The following is a 17507-nucleotide window of genomic DNA, read 5'->3' on the forward strand; positions in this document are numbered from 1 at the left end:
TATATATATATATATATATATATATATATATATATATACATACACACACACACAGAGAGACACACAGACACAACGCATATATATATATATTTCGAAGGAATGTTCGTTCGAGTAGGTACCTTATCGGATTTATTAATCTTTCCAGCTAGTAAAATCGTCCTACCCTGTTTTAAATCATTGGCCGGATATGTCAGCTGAAGGGCTCCGTGGTAGGTCGACGAGGAAAGGAAAAAAGGGAAACGTTTCGACGTGCCGTCGTCGTGAGTACTACGGCGGCCGCGCATTCTCCCACACCTCAACGGTTACTACACCCAGCGGAAGATTTAAACGTAAGTTATTTCTCGCGGGCTCGACTCGTTTTGACAAAGTGCCGCGTGTTTCATTTTAAATACGCTTCCGTGAATTAAATTCCGAAGTCGACGGTAATTCCATCGCGATTTGCCCTTCAGCTCACTCCTACTATCTCTCCCACTACGCCCTCCTATCACCCTCTTCCTCCCCCTTTTCACCCTCTCCCTCTTCATTTTCTACGTTTCTATACGAAAGAAAGATACGGATTTGTTAACTCTTCTTTTTTTTCTTTCTTTGCCTTTTTTTTTCTTTCTCGTTGTTGGTTTTGCTGTTGTTGTTGTTGTTGTTGTTGTGTTGTGTTGTGTTGTTGTTAGCGAATCGATGCTCTTACGTGTACAGGCACAGAAAATTGAAATGAATTTTCTCGCATTATCTTAATCGCAGGCAGAATAAATCTCGAGCTACGAGAGATTCTCGAGCACACACACACCCACGAGACTACTTTTCCTAAGCTTGTCAAAACAGTTCGGAGCTAATGTGTACGGAGTTCCGTATGCTTTTTGTTTTCTCTCTTGGGATAAAAGAAATGAAAGAAAAAAAAGGAGAGAGTACGGGAGAGAGAAAGAAATTCTTGAAGTAGACTATATTTTATGGGGAAAGAAAAAATGCATTCTCATATTTAAAAAATTACCTTCATTCGACAGTGGAACCCTATTCGCGATCGCTAATGAACACTAATTCGTCGTTCTATGTCGTATTTCGTTAGCAAGTGTATGTATGTATATATATATATATATATATATATATATATATATATACATGTTTATTTGTAATTTTTTCTCTCTCTCTCTATATATATATATATATATTTGTGTTGGTGCTCGATCACACTCTCGCGACAGCCGGTACAGTCATCGTCCTTCGTCCACGCATGGTAATTTCAAATTTCGCCATCCCTGACACTTTCAAATAGCATTCGCGAAAAACTGACTCTATCTCTGTCTCTCTTTTGCTCTCTATCTCTCTCTATTTCTCTCTTTCCCTTTCTCCCTCTCTCTCTCTCTCTCTCTCTATCTATATCTCTATCTCTCTCTCTTTATCTACCTATTTCTGTATCTTTCTCTATTTTACTGAACGTAACATTTTTGCCGAACCTATTTTATTTTATACGCCCAGCCTTGTTTCTCGTCGTCCATCCAATGATAAGCGACGGAGAGGAAAATATTCCTGATCGCTACGTCACTTTTGTATTTCCTTTTCATACTTCGTTGATACGTGATGACTTTCTCTTCTCCTTTTTTCCTCTTCATTTTTTTCCTCTGTGTAAAAGAGAGAGAGAAGGGGGGGGGGGGGAGAGAGCAAAAATGATAAAATTTGATGAAAAAGTTAGTTAATAAACGGAACGTTTTTATTAGCTCCGACGGTTGCGTGTATTTAATAGAAGGAAAATGTCTCGATACTTTTTATGGCGTTTTTCCGTAGAGCTTAATTATTAGATCGATCAATTTATTACATCATCTACTTTATTAGAGAACAAAATATATGTATATGGCGCAATTGGGTTTCGAGGATTGTGGGAATTCTGTAGATTGTGTTAACGTTAATTCGACCTTGTCTTGATCACCAAATTATTTTCTTGATCATTGATCTTTAAACATTAAGAATCTTCGATTTAAATTAATTGTAAAAATTCTATAGATCGTATCAGTTTCAATCGGATCAATCTTCGATCATTCTCTCGATTAAATATTGGAAACGTTTCCTTCTCAATATTTTTTCTTCATAATGTTTTGTAAATATATGTCGAAAAATTCTCATTTTTCTTTTTTCCAAGCAAAATATAGTGAATATAAAAAGTACTCCTACTGCGCGTTGTTTTAATTAAAATTTTGCATAATCATGCATATTAATATATTCTCATGAAACATACATTTTCACATTTTCCACATGTTCTTATATTATAGTAACACAAACACAAATATGTGATAATTGACACGCGACAAACTTATAACAAATTATTCTTTTCGATAAGTTTAGACAAAATTCACAATAGTCGTATAATCGATCGATCTTTCTTCGCGTCGACTTCATCGTGATATTTTTAAAGTTTCGAACAATTGAAATATATCTTGTTGGAGTAAAAAATATCATTAGAGGCGTACTTACACGTCGACTAAAAGTTCTTCAGATCTCTCATCCATAAAATTAAGTTTTTCGTTGAAGATATTAATGTAATAGTTTCTTTTACTATATCGATTGAAGAAACATTCGTATGTGTGTGTCTATATATTACATGTATACGTGTTTGTAGAAAAACATCGCGCGTGTTCGTCGAAGTCGCGAGAAGCTCGAGATTAATGTTAGCAAATCTTACGAAAAGTTGGTTTATATCGATGGAAACTCGTATGTTCGTTCTGATAAATCGGTCTTCTTGTTTGATGACGACTCATCGACGCTCTCGGTGATGGCTTTCGGACGAATATATTTTGACTTGTTGAAAAGGAGAAGTTAGAAAGAAAGGAAGGATCATGAATGAAAATGAGAATCCATATATATATATATATATACATATATATATATACACACACATATATATATATATATACACACGTCTACTATGCAGAGAGGACTAAAAGTTGTTAGGTGATCAAAAAACAAATCAATTACTCTTTTTCTAAAATCACCTAGGAACTTTTGGCCCGTTCTATATTTAGATAGTCAATCGTTTTCAATGGGTGGACCACCCACATCGCACCCTCCTTCCCTTCCCCAACTCTCCACGTATTTCAAATACGAATTCATGTGTAATGGCTGCTCGAATGGTTCTTGCACGTTACCGGAACGGTAGAAAAAAGTTGGGCCGAATAATGGGGTAGGAATTCAGTTTCAGTTAACGGAGGGACAGGGGATTGTTAGAGGGCAGAGTCGGAAGAAGTGGATGAAATTCACAAGGGGAAGGAAGAAATATCTCACGCTGGATTTCACTGCTATTTTATTCTGTCGGACCTCGTATACTGCTACCATCACCACTACTACTGATGCCGCCACCGCCATTACTACGCCGTTACTACTGTGCGTTAGTATACAGACTGGGACAAAGAGATGATAAGGAGTTTAAGAATGAGACGTAAACGTTTTCGATAATCTAGACGAACGATTCCATGTATTCCAATGTCAGAGACTTGAAACATTTCCTCGAGAAAATATATATCATTAATCGTATTCTTACAAGACTTCTTTTTAAAAACGTGAAATGCAACTTTAATGGACAAGAAGTAATAAGATTTAAGAGAGAGAGAGAGGGGGGAAGTAGAGAGAGAAGGAACATTCTTTAAGACTCCGCTATTTACAACTATCAATTAAGAGGAGAGCGTCGTAAAAATTGAGCCTACTCGAAATATCGAACGTATTTTTTGTATAGGCAAGAAAAAAAAAAGAAAGGAAGAGACTAAACTCTCTCTCCTTCTCTCCCTCTCATTCACAAAAGTGACTTAATAAGCGTACTTCAAAATAAGTGTCTAATCGTTATGGTTCGAGCCCTGTATCTTCAGTGGTTCTACGTTCCGCGGAATTGATAACATAAATATTGCGCGAGACAGTGGCCATAATTTATCGCCATTGTAATGACCCTTAATGTTCATGAGTAGTTCGGCTACAAAGCCCTCATAACTCTTACGCGGAGCAAACGTTGCTAATTTTCTTGCGCGACCGTCGTTGCTTAGGCTGCCTTTACCGTCTCTCTTGCCTTGCCTTGCCTTGCCTTGCCTTGCCTTGCCTTGCCTTGCCTTGCCTCGCCAACTTAAACTCAACCGTTTTCTCTTTCTCTCGCTCTATCGTTCTTTTTCCAGAAAAACGTAAATTACATCCCGAAAAAGTGTAATCATCCTCTCTACTCTTATCTCATACCGGCATTGCGCTCCTCCTCTTTCTAGCAACGTCCAAGGACGTTGGATGATCGACGCTCATTTTCCAATTCTAATCTCACTTACGTTTCTACGTCATTCGTTTTCCTTCTGATTATTCTATTAACCTTCTGGAATAATATCTAACAACCGAACTCGTTATTCCATTTCGTTTAAAAAGACAATTCATTGGCATTTTGTATTTAACATTTTTTCATGATTTTTTAATTAATTATCAGTAACCATTCAAGCACGATTGGTAATAAAAATAATCATGTTATTCGTTTTGTTGAACATGATTACTTCTTGAAAATATATAAGTTATATTTAATAGTAGCATTACACATATAACAATATAATTATACTTTTACATTATATATAGTTTTTTTTCTTTTTTTTACAAATTGGGTTATAAGGAATTAAAGTTATTTAGTTTAAAAGAGGTCGAAAGTGTAAATTAACGCATGACTCCCTATGAACACATATCGTGGTCCTTGTTTTCAGTAATTATTACAGGAATCTATTGAATTCCCAATCAGAACGTAATAATCAGATCCCAACGATCCAAATCGTTCGATGACAATAATCCATCTGTTTGTCCTTTATTTTATTGTTGTGTATATATCTATTTATATATATATATATATAAAATATACATACATATATACATAAACACACACACGAACATACACACATACATTCCATCATAATAATTCAGGTCCTTATTTTCAATCGGTTCAACAGTTTAATCAGCTTTACATATAATTCCGAAGAAGAGAGAGAGAGGAAAAGAGAAAGAGATAGAGAATATTTTCCATATAATCGATCTTTCATTTGCAATTTACGCATCACAAAAGTAGTAGTATATTTCTGGTTTGATTCTGGCGAATAATAATAAAAATTCATTTAGGAAGTGGGAGAGAAAAAGAAATGATCAATCAGGTTGAAATTGATTGAAAAAGAGTTAAATACTGGATTTCTGTTGATTTCAATGATGATTCAGTTGTTTCGTGTTTTATTTTAACTTTATTTATGTGTGAAATCCTGGATAAATTTTGGAAAAGTTTTCATCGATTAGCGTCGAAGATATATTTTCAATAAATCTTTCTCTCTTTCACTTTCACACACACACACACTCTCTCTCTCTCTCTCTCTCTCTCTCTCTCTCTTCTACGCACAATCTAGATTATTTATACTGTGAATCATAGACGGCATTTGCATGTAATATAGCAGAGTTTGTCACGCATCGACACGATTCATGAGACTCGTCTCGTTGAGCGATGAGTGGCAATCTGGCAAATAGCAACCACACGTTTAATGTGTGGTCAGATGACCCTTTGCTACTTTGACAGGCACGGTAAATGGTGCAATTGGTACGCTACTCTACATACACACACACGCACGCACACACTGTTCAGTAAAGGTAGACATGTTCATCAGAGACATTTCTGTGTTGGTACGTTAATTCGAGTGTACGTTTTGAAGAAGAAATGAATTTGTTCGTTAGAACTCTAATTGACTTTGATACAACTCTAATAAATTCCTTTCTGATATCGATCACTTTTAATCGTGATAAAAATATTTTTAGAGATAGATGAAAAATAATTTTAGATACGTTACTTCCTTTCCTTTTTCTTTTTTTTTTTTTTTTGAACGTTTTTTGGTAATTTCATTAAGAAATTAGATATCTAATCGCGTAGAAAATGTCGATCGTATCGAAGCTAGATGATCGTCGTAACCTTAATACTAGAGAGAAAGAGCGAGGGAGACTTTACATGTATTATTATGATATTATATTGTACAAAGGACTAACACGTGTGACGATCTTTTAGCGACTATAAGTACATATATATATATATATATATATATATATATATATATATGTACACATACTCGATGTCCTAATTTTCTTCTTGAGAAAAATCTGATAAGAAATTCTTGTAGAAAACGTAAGATGATCTACCATGATTATATTCAATGAGATAAAATCATGATAGTAGGTTAAAAGAAAATGTAAAAGAAAAGTTTTTACCATATTATCTTCTTAGTTTTATCTAAATATAATGTCTATGATTTTTTTCCTTTCTTTTCTTTTCTTTTTTTTTTTTTTTATATATATGATTATTTTTTAAATCGTAAGAAGCACTCGCTGGCTAGAATATTAGGAATATGTTTTATCGGTGAAAGAAGAGAGGATGCGTTACACCAAGAATAGGAAACAGCGCGCTGGCATTTCTCGCTCGAGTTCCTTCGAAATGGAGAAAGAAAGAAAAAGTGAAAGAAGGAGAAAGATCGAGAGAGAAAGAGAAAGAGAGCGCGTAACAGTGGTTGGCTCTGTACTATTGCCAATAGTAAACCATACAGCGTATAGGAGAATCGGACGTTCAATATGCGGGCCGCGTGGTATCGAGAACAGTTTAGCGATCTTTCACACACTTACTCCACGAAGAACGTTTCTTCTCTATCCGCGAAGTCGATAGGAGACGAATCACGTTTCGATTTTCTACTTGGATTTATGACGACGTATGATGGATGATGGGCGTTAACACTTACAAAGTATTAGATATATATATATATATTATATTATACTGTTGTGCAGAAGAATTTTATTAATGAAGAGAAACAAAGATAAGTGTAGTCTTGTATAGTTTGTGTCGTAGCTGTGATATTGAAAGAAAATATTTGATAAGAATTTTTATTGATCTAGATTCGATTTATATTCATTGACGTATGCGAGAAATTAAAAAAAGCAAAATATCTTTTTATAAAAATTTTTATTAACTTATACTCACAGATAAACAACAAGTATATCATTGAATTCAATCGAAAATCGCTTACAAATATGATGGTAGATCTTTAGGATTACATTATGGAGGATTAACGTACACATATCAAATGACTCTACTATACCATTTTCGTATGGCTTAGTATACTTGGAGTTTCATGGATCCTGGACGAAATCCGAAGTCCCTATTATAAATTACATATGGATGACACGTGTCCTTCGCACGTACGTCTTCTCGAATCTCCTCTTAAACCATCATGGTAAGAATATCGGCCTGTGTCCCGAATAATTTATGACTTAGCTAATTCGTGGGTACCGTACCGTAACATAATATAGCATAGTATACCATGAGTTCTATTCCTTCACGGTCCTCTTAACGTCGCGATTTGTATTACGTCTATCGTAAATGTTTTCGAATACCGTCTCGGAATTATGCGTCTACATCCATCTTGAGCGGTGAACGTGAACGTTACTGTACTATTTAGATCCATCCTAAATATTAACGGACGTTTCGTGGGTTATTCCCGTGCGAGTAACGATGAATAAATTATGAAAACGTGCGAAGAGCAAATTTCAATGTCTCCTTGTAAGCTCTTGTGTTCCGTAATCGTTCGCCATAACTATCTTATATTATAACAAAGGGGAAGGGTATGTATTTAAACTTTATCATTAAAATTTCTGATAAGATCATTATTCTTTCTTAAGAAAATTACTATTATTATTCATTATTGTTATTATTATTATTATTATTATTATTATTATTATTATTATTATCATTATTATTAAAACAGAGTCGAAATATCAAATATTTTATTTTCTTTTATAGTATACGATTATAAATCATTATATCGCGCTCTCTTAGAAGATGATAGACAAGCTGTAGATGTATCAAGGAAGGAGAGATTTCTAAAGGTAGACTTTCTCCCTCTCTCTCCTCTCTCTCTCTCTCTTTGAGTTTCGAACGAACTAGAGAAGGGACAGAACTGATGAGACTTCCAGGTGAAGACCTCGAGGATCTTACCGAGAAATATACCGATCGAGTCTAATCCGTAAAAGAGGTGTGCATAGGTGTGTACCGATGCTCCCACGATACGCGCGTAATCGATACGGGATCGGTCACAGCTGTTCGCGGCACAGAGATAGAGAGAGGGAAAGAGAGAGAGAGAGAGAGAGAGGAAAAAGAGAGAGACAGCAAGAGGAGAGAGTCCTACAAGCGCTTCGATTTCCCCAGGCGCAACGGAGCAAGACATTTCCTCCGATTCCAGTGCCATCCACTGGCCGTAGGCGTCGCGATGTCGTCGTAGGACCGAGTTGAGCTGAGACGACCTTTTCTCTCTTTCCGCATCTCTATCTATCTATCTATCTATCTCTATCTATCTATCTATCTATCTATCTATCTGTCTGTCTGTCTCTTTACTTCAGCTACTCTATCTGCCTCGCCACGTTTCACTTTTGCCTGTGTACAGGGGCCAAGTTCTGATACCCGCGGTGTACCAGTACCTCCAGAAGCACTGGCTCTCCTTCTAGTCCTACCTACGATCGTGTTCGAAATGGAGAATCGGTCTGTCGTTACCCCTTGGGGTACCACCTACCCATGCTCGCCATCATCCTCTTCGACGACGCAGAACGTTTCCGATGGCGTTACTGCTTCTCCCTCTCTCCCTCCACTATCTTCCATACCTATACCATGTAGTTTCCTCTTCGCGGCAGATGGTGGTCCACGACTCTTCCCCTCTCCTTCTCTCTTCTCTTTCTCTCTCGCTCTCCAAGTCCAAGTACCGAAGAAGAAGTAGTTGAGTGTGTACGAAAATTGTTGAGAAACTTTACTTTCAGTAACGGCATTCCGCTTCTCTCTCCCTCTCTCTCTCTCTCTCTTCCTATTCCTCTTTCCATGTACTCCACACTTTAGGCACCACCAGGCATGTAACTTTTAGCCAATGTAACGCAGCTACTCCTTTAAAGGGGTATGCCTTATGGCTTCTTCGAAGATACGATCTTAGACGGTCAACACAGCTAAATTTTCAATCTCCCTTCCACTCTCTCTCTCTGTCTCTCTCTTCTCTCTCTCTCTCTCTCTCTCGCTCTCTCTCTCTCTCTCTCTCTCTCTCTCTCGTGTTGTTATTAGAAGATTTTAACAATTTTTATATTATTTTTTTGTTGTCTTTGCATCTTCTTTTCATTCTATTTGTACTCTCATGTCGCAAAATGCGAAGTAATAGGTAAACCATACGAGCCCCTTGTGAATAATTCCCCATACGTTTTAACTTTCTTTTTCCGTTTCTTTATCTCTTTCTCTTTCTGTACACGTTGTTCTCTACGTAGGATAATTCGTTAATGGAAAAGAAAAATAATGGAACCCAAGGTATCGTTGTTTTCATCTTCTATGGTACCGTATTCCTCCTGAGTCTTCTCGATGTACCCTTTTCTTCTTCTTCTTCTTCTTCTTCTTAAAAGAAACTCGTTTCTCTCTCTCTCTCTCTCTCTCTCTCTCTCTCTCTCTCTCTCTCTCTCTCTCTCTCTTTCTTATCATTTATTAATCTGACTTTGTACGATCATCAAGCATTGAAAGCGGTCCATTCTAGTTATTTTTCTTTCTCTCTCTCTTGCAAGTAGAAATAAGAAATTGTAATTGTTTATTATTAATTGTTTCAATGGAATTATCCGTCTTATATGTTATTTATTTATTTATTTATTTATTTATTTATATGTAAAAGAAAAATGAGAAAAACAAACAGCGATTAGATGACATCCTTTCTCTCTTTTATTCTTGTTTCTCTTTCCCTTTTCCTTTTTTTTCTTTTTAATACTCGATCACAACGTTTTTCTATCAACATGATTTAAGGTAAATTTCCTTGTGTAACCACTGGAAGCTGATTTATCGTTCTCACTTCGATCCGTATCCGAGCATATATGAGATCGTGAGTAACTGTACCATAGGGAAGGAATTCTTCCTCAAATATTTATGGAACAGACGCGCGCGTTCGCTCAGCTCGGTCCGATTTCTTCTTCTTCTTCCTCGATGGATAAAAATCCATAGGCACGTTACATATAAAAAGACACCGAACGTGTACAACAATGACGACCGACCGGCCGACCGACCGATCGACCTGGAAGATTCACAAAATTTATACTACCGATGTAATTCCAACTTCTTTTATCCTTTCACGCTCATCTTCAGTAGAATATTCACATTGCAATTTCTCTCTCTCTTTCTCTCTCTCTCTCTCTCTCTCTCTATCTTCTTTTTCTTTTTCATCTTCTTTTTTCTCATAGAGACTCTAAAGAAATGTGAAAGGGAAAAAAGTAGAAAGAAAAAAGAAAAAATATGAAAGGAAGTAGGGAAAGTGTGAGGCAAATCGTTTTCAAAGATTTTCTACGAGTTTCCTAATAGTGTACGACGAAAGAGAGAGAGAGAGAGAGAGAGAGAGAGAGAGAGAGAGAGAGAGAGAGAGAAAGGCATGAGACGAAAGCTACGGAGATTCCTACGTGTATCCCACGTCTCGTAAGGGAAAGGACTAGGAAGCATCCTGCAGGGATTTATGAGGATGGGAAAAGTGGGAGAGAGATAGATAGATATATATATATATATATATATATATATATATATAGAGAGAGAGAGAGAGAGAGAGAGAGAGAGAGAAAGTCGAACAGCCAGCCTATATTCTTCCGACTTTCGAAGAGAACGAAATCTTTAGGCACGCGACGCGTAAGACTACCGCACGCAGACATCGCCCATTTTGCTGAGATGGGAAACAACGCGAGAACTTAAGGAAGAGTATATAGCCAAGACGTGCCAGAATATACATACATACATATATATATATATATATACATATATATATCGCCCAGCAGGCTAGCTTTCTCACTCGGCACAAGCTGATTTATTTTACGCCGACAACCGAGTGCCGCCTACAATTTCCAAAAGTCAGCAACACGCCTCCAAAGTAGGCGCGTCTCACAAATATATATGTATATGCATTTAAATTGGTATGTGTGTGTGTATGTGTACGCGCGTATAGTCGTTATCTATATAGTTGTATGCCAGAGGGAAGGCCAGAAATTGGACTCAAATTTTTCGGACTTGATTTTGCTATACATTTTGTTTCTTTTTTTGTTTTTTTTTCTTCTCTTTTAACTTTTTTGTGTTGCTCATCTCACAGGTTAAATATAGTTTCTACATGTTAGTTTCAGATTGAGAAATAATGTCGATCGATGTATCTGTGAGTTTTATCAGTTCCACTCGTAGCATTGAATGAACTTCATTTTATATATATATATATATATATATATATATATATATATATACAGGTAGATATATATAGTATATATAGAGGTATTATCGTTAAGAATTGAAATGTTCTTCTCACATTGATGTAATTAAGAACGTTTAAACGCTTAACATTCGAGACGATAGATTATCACGGGACAGTGATTTCAATTTTTTCTTTCATCGTTGAAATTAAAAAAAGATAGATGGATAAAAATGATAATCGAGAAAAAAGAGAAAGAGGGAAAGAGACAGAGAGAGAGAGAGAGAAAGAGATCGGCGAAAAAGTAATTCGATGCATTATAATTGGATTAGAATTTCGCATAGATTTATGCCTCTCTCATTAAATTAAATTCGTAACGATACTCTTTCAACGCGAAATGAATTTTCGGCTACAATAATTCCAGACAGCATATTGAGAAGCACATTATTTTAAGTAATCCCATTAGTACGTTCCCACATCATGCCGTTTAATTACACTGTTCCGCTCCACCCTACGGCCGTGCGGAAGGACATTTATGAATTCCCGTTTACCAGAAAAAATGAAAGCTCTCTGAGCGAGCGCTCATAGAAAAAGGTTAAAAATACTACGAATGCGTTTTCAGAACAGTAGGGGTACAGCTAACGTATAGATGAATCTTTCTATGTGTGCACTTTCTCTATCTCTTTCTCTCTTTTTCTTTCTCTTTTTCTCTCTACCTCTATCTTTGTCTATCTGTATCTCTAGTGCGTACATCTCTTTCCTCATAGAACATTTCTATTTTATATGTATATATATACGTTTTTTGTTTTCTTTTTTCTTTATACCAGTGAGACTTTCCTTTATCCTACATCATTTGATCCAAGTCCCGAACGTAAAAATTCCAATATAACATTAGAAACGTGCACTTAGCTCTCAAATTCCGAACGGAGTCAAGTAAAATGTGTAAAGAAAAAATTCTTTATATTTATGTATGTACCCCCGGAGACACGCTCGTCTCCTGCTGAATCTAAAATACTTCTTCCCGTTTTCTCTTTCTCTCGTTCTCATTCTCTTTGGTTATTCTTTTTCTTTCTCCTTTTCCCTTTTTTATTTACTTTCATTCTTCCCTTTTAGATATGTAGCCGCACGCGAAGACAAATAATTCGCATATGTTCGCTTTTGAAATTAGAACGCCATAATATCCTGCTTGTGTCGTCACGTGCCGTCTCTGAGAGTAGAAGGACGAGAATAATACGATGAAGGAAAAGAACAAAAATAAAGAAAGAAAGAGAAAAAGAAAAGACAGAGAGATAGAGATGGAGATAGAGAAAGAGAAGACTCGTGAGTATGCCTGAAAAGATGGAGAAAAAGGTGGAGGTGGTGGAAGAGAGAAGGAAAGGAGGGGGAGGGGGAGGAGGAGGAAAAGAGGAAAAGAGGAAAGAGAAAAAGAAGGGAATGAAAGATGTCGTAAAGTCGTCAAAAGTTTTCAGGATCGGACATAACTTTCCACAGTCGGTGAAGACCTCTCCTTCCCCGTAACGAGAATACAATCCCTTCCGTTTGTTTTTTCGATGTCTACCCTTTATCCCTTCGTTTCTTTCTTTCTCTCTCTCTCTCTCTCTTTCTTTTTCTTTCTATCTTTTTATCTCTCTCTCACTTTCTTTCTTACTTTTTTCCCTATTCCCATTTCATATTTATACGAAAAACATTTAGATATATATTTTTTATATATATGTGTATATATATATATATATATAATATACATAAGAAGAAAACAAGAATACTGCGTCGTAGGAACGACGTATCGCTTCCTAATTTTCTGCTTACGTCGTTTCGTACTCTGGAATATGCGTTAGTCGTTCCAATGTGTGTGTGTGTGTGTGGGGAGTGGGCCAAGATCATTAGTTAAAAACGTCAAAGACAACGACCGAGACTCCCCCTGCTCTCTCTCTCTCTCTCTCTCTCTCTCTCTCTCTCTCTCTCTCTATTTCTCTCTCTCTCTCTCTTTCTCTCTCTCTCTCTCTATTTCTCTCTCTCTTTCTCTCTCTCTCTCTCTTCGTTCCAAACCCCATCCTCACCTACTCTCCCACCGCCTTCACATCAGTACAGTTAGTTGCACTTCGCACAATTTGTTTTCACCCTGCGAAATTACAAGAATCGAGGAGAAGAAAAGGGTCGGAAACTATTTTCGGGAAAGCTTAAATGTCTTTTTTCTTTTTTTGCTTTCTTTTTTATATATTTCTTGTGTTCCTTTCTCTCTCTTTCTTCTTCTATTCTTTTTCTCTTTCTATTTCTCTTTCTTTCTTTCTTTTCAACTACGTTGATTCGTTCGTTAGTTCAGGTCGAAAGTCGCGGTCGTAATTAGATGAAAATTGATAATGTCTCTCTGTTGAATTCTGAATTAACAATCGGGTGATCGAACTCTTCCAGGACGTCGAATTCATACTAAATTTTATCGATTATTTGCATGCAAACTCTCCTGAGAGAGAGACAGAGAGAGAGAGAGAGAGAGAGAGAGAGAGAGAGAGAGAGAGAGAGAGAGGAGTTGGTACGACGACGATGTCACCGTGATAGAAAGTCTATCTATTTTCAATGAAATGAGGTCGTTTTCTTTTCGATTTTCTTGTTCAAAGTATGGACCCCCTTCAACATATCACGGTAAAACTCTTCGATTACTATGTTTGTTTTCGCGAAAATGGTGATCCTGGATTATCACGTTCTATCTATATATTGTACAAATATAAATGCATTTAAATAATGACGAACATATGTTATCTTCTTGTTAGAAACGATTTATCCAAAAAATGATTTATTCAAATATATATACACATACAGTCGCGCGCGCGCGTGTGTGTGTGTATGTGTGTAAATGATTGGTTATTATATTATTAATGAGTAAGGTAAGAATATCGATTAGAATTTCTCTTAACCCCGATAAATATACAATTAAAAGAAAAGTAAGAAAAATCTGTGGTGGTGTCCCATGATGAAAACGGTAATGGAGATTTGTATCATCAGGGCTGTGTCGTTGAATATTGGATACGCGGGGCGGCGGAACGATGATATTCTCTTCAAACTATGCAGACCAAGTTTAGAAAAGTGATATCGCCTTCGCAGTTGTGTAGATGGAAAGCGGTGTTGGAAAAAGGTGGTACCAAAAGTGGGCGGAAAGGGGGAGGAGGAGAAAGAGGAAAAGATATTACGTATTTCAGAATACGTATTAAATAAGTTTTGGGAAGGTAGTATGTACCGTACGTTGAGGGGTGAAGTAGTAGTTCATGACATGGATCTTTCCGAGGATATCTGTTGAAAGGAAAGGAATATGCTCTTTTGCTACTTCTTCTTTTTCTTCCTCTTTTTCTGTTTCTTATTTTCAGCATTCAAAGAAGAAGAATATTTGTTAGTCGTTCGTCTTATCGACGGGCTAAACAAAGAGAGTTGGATTCGAATCGATTCGTTCTAATTTCATCAAAGAGAGAAAGAGAAAGAGAGAGATACGGATAAATAAAGACCATGTATATATATATATATATATTTAACTATTACATTGGCAGATGTAAAATTTAAAGTATATTCGATTTCAAATAAAGCAGATTGTTCTTATTTTGAACGTATAAATCGACGATTATAGCTTTCTTTTTCCAAAGCCATCAAGTTGAAATGAAAAGAAAGAATAAAAAAAGAACCGACTATTTGAAATCCGAATACCTTGATCAATTTTCTTTCTTTCCTTGTTTCTTTCTTTCTTTCTTCGATTTTTAGTTCGAACACATATAAAGAATGGTTACGGAATGGTTGTTCATTTGATTCGAATCAATTCACAGAAATAAAAGTTACTCGATAGTTTATTCTTGAAATCGAAGAACTCGAATAGAGATCGTATATACTGGTGGGTGTGGCAATAACTTTATCACCTTGTATATCCTCATGCCGTTTAGAGATATAAAGAAACTAAATATAATTTTTATTTTAAATAAACAAAATAAAATTTATATAATTATAATAAAAATTTTTATGATTTCATTACGGTTACGAATGACGCTTACAGTTACGTTCTTACTACGAAAGAAAAGAAAAATTCTAGTTAAAAAATTAGTAACAAAATCGATTTTATTATAACAATATTATTGCAATATTTAAATAAATAAAGAATAAATTTTGCTTTAAAATGGTCTTTAAATCAAGTCTCTACGACTTTCCGTTCCGAAGATATCGCCTGCGAAAGATTTCCATTCATTATTCTTATAGTACAGCTGTTCGTAGTAATAGTATAGTAGTAGTAATTCGATCAGCTGAGATGCGTAAATTCTCGGAATTTATATAGGTCAGTGTGTCACTGGGTCATATGAATGAAATTATGTAGGTCAGTAGGACAACGTAAACCTCTTACATTTATACGGGAATAACTCCGGAACTAAAAATCGTAGAAACATCGTACAGATATCGTTTTAAAGGACAGAATATTGTTTATTTTTTTACCTTATTGTTAATAATTAATAAACAATTTGTTATAAACAATTTATTATAAACAAATTCTTACGAACTAAATTCATCTTATTTTGTTAAAAAAAAATAATTCTGATTGCGACAAATTTATAAAATTACAATAAATTAATAAATTGTTAATAAACAAATTATTTTTTTTATTGTATAAACAATTTTTTTTTTATTATAATATTCATAATACATAAGTATAACTCCGGAACTAAAAGTCGTAGAGACTTCAAACAAATTTTATTTTAATTTGTGGAAGTTTTTACATTTTTTTAACTTATTGTTAATAATTAATTAACAATTTGTTATAAACAATTTTTTTAAACAAATTCTTTCGAATTAAATTCATCTTGTTTTGTCAAAAAAAATTCAGATTGCAAATAGTTTATGAAATTAGTTAAATTAATAAATTGTTAATAAACAAATTATATTTTTAACAAAGTAACAATTTTTTGTTTATACAGCAATATCTCTGAAACTAAAACTCGTAGAGATTTAAAACAAATATCGTTTTAATGGGTAGAATTGTTTCTATGTTTTCAACGTATTGTTAATAATTAATTAACAATTAGTTATAAACAATTAGTTATAAACAATTTGTTATAAACAATTTGTTATAAACAAATTTTTACAAACTAAATGCATCTTATTTTTGTTATTTATCAAATAATATATATAAAACAAAAAATATTTATCTTATTTTTTATTTATCAAAGCTATAGTCCCACACACAAAGTTATATATTATATAAGAACTCTTTTCTTATACTTTGTTACAGTTGAATCCATGCACGTGGCAAAATGGTAGAGACGCAAAAGGCCCTGCTATTAGTAGTACTGGCTGTTCTGGCCTATCCAAACGATATTTTTGGTAAGTTTGAGACACTATTAATTCTTTTACGTATATTATCGTGTCCTAATTGTTAATTAATCGAAGTAAGTGTAAATCCAAGTGTAAAGAAGAAAAAAAAATAAGGGAAAAAAAGAAAAGAGAAAAGTAATTTTTCTTCTATCGAAAAAGGGGCTGAGAGAAAGAGAGAGATGGAGAGGGAAAAAGGGAGAGAGAAAAATAAAAAGAAAAATGATGAAAAGGAAGGAAAATATAATAAAGCAGCTAGAGAAAAATAAACGTCACAAGAAGACGGCGTTGAGAACTCGCTAATCTACGTATTTGTGTTCGCCTCGGTTTGAAAACACTTCTCTCTCTTTCGCTCTTTCTCTCTCTCTCTCTCCCTCCCTCTCTCTCACTCACCCTCTCTTTTTCGATTGCCTTTACTTGTTCTTTTCTCTCCTCTCATTTATAAGCTTTCATCCTGCGTATGACGTAAATCGAGCTTAGCCGGAGTCAATTACCTTAATTTGTTTTACTCTCTTAAGTTTATCTTATTTTTCGGGGTAACAGTCTCGAAGATCTCACGGCTATTGTCGCTTTCACTCATAATACTTTTCAATCCTATTACTCGTGCTATATGAGGTAAATAGGTCAAGCTTGCCTCTTCCTCTCAGACGAAGTATCACGTTCTGTGTCAAACTCTCTTCCCTTCTCTCTCTCTCTCTCTCTCTCTCTCTTTTTTTCTTTCTCTCGTTCATGAATTCCTTATTACGCGTCACTGTTTTCTCTGTCCTCTGAGCCCTTTAATTAAGAAAGCTCGCTTTTGATTCTTGTTTACAAGCTTTTAATTCGATTTTTTCGAGTGTCTCGCCCTGGAGAGGAAATATTTTTCGGAAAAATCTCGAAGAGGAGAGGGAGAGAAAGAGTAATCTATGTTCGAATGAAGTCTATCTTATTTATGAATAAATCAATTCT

The 17507-nt window shown here is 35.2% G+C and overlaps 1 protein-coding gene across 14 annotated transcripts in view; it reads left to right on the forward strand.

Annotated features, from left to right (window-relative positions):
- Positions 1–17507, forward strand: part of LOC122635338 (lachesin-like) — a 60293-nt gene that overhangs the window by 32581 nt on the left and 10205 nt on the right. For 8 of the 14 annotated variants that reach the window (XM_043825440.1, XM_043825442.1, XM_043825443.1 and 5 more), the window contains 2 exons: positions 146–329; positions 16480–16571. In XM_043825440.1, coding sequence (XP_043681375.1) covers positions 16502–16571 — 70 coding nt within the window. In that variant the 5' untranslated portion in view covers positions 146–329; positions 16480–16501. Of the gene's footprint in view, positions 1–145; positions 330–3175; positions 3364–16479; positions 16572–17507 lie in introns of those variants that run through there. The other 6 variants (XM_043825446.1, XM_043825453.1, XM_043825451.1 and 3 more) reach the window with 3 other exon arrangements.

Source organism: Vespula pensylvanica, chromosome 18, assembly GCF_014466175.1.
Source record: "Vespula pensylvanica isolate Volc-1 chromosome 18, ASM1446617v1, whole genome shotgun sequence".
Taxonomy (NCBI): Eukaryota; Metazoa; Arthropoda; class Insecta; order Hymenoptera; family Vespidae; genus Vespula; species Vespula pensylvanica.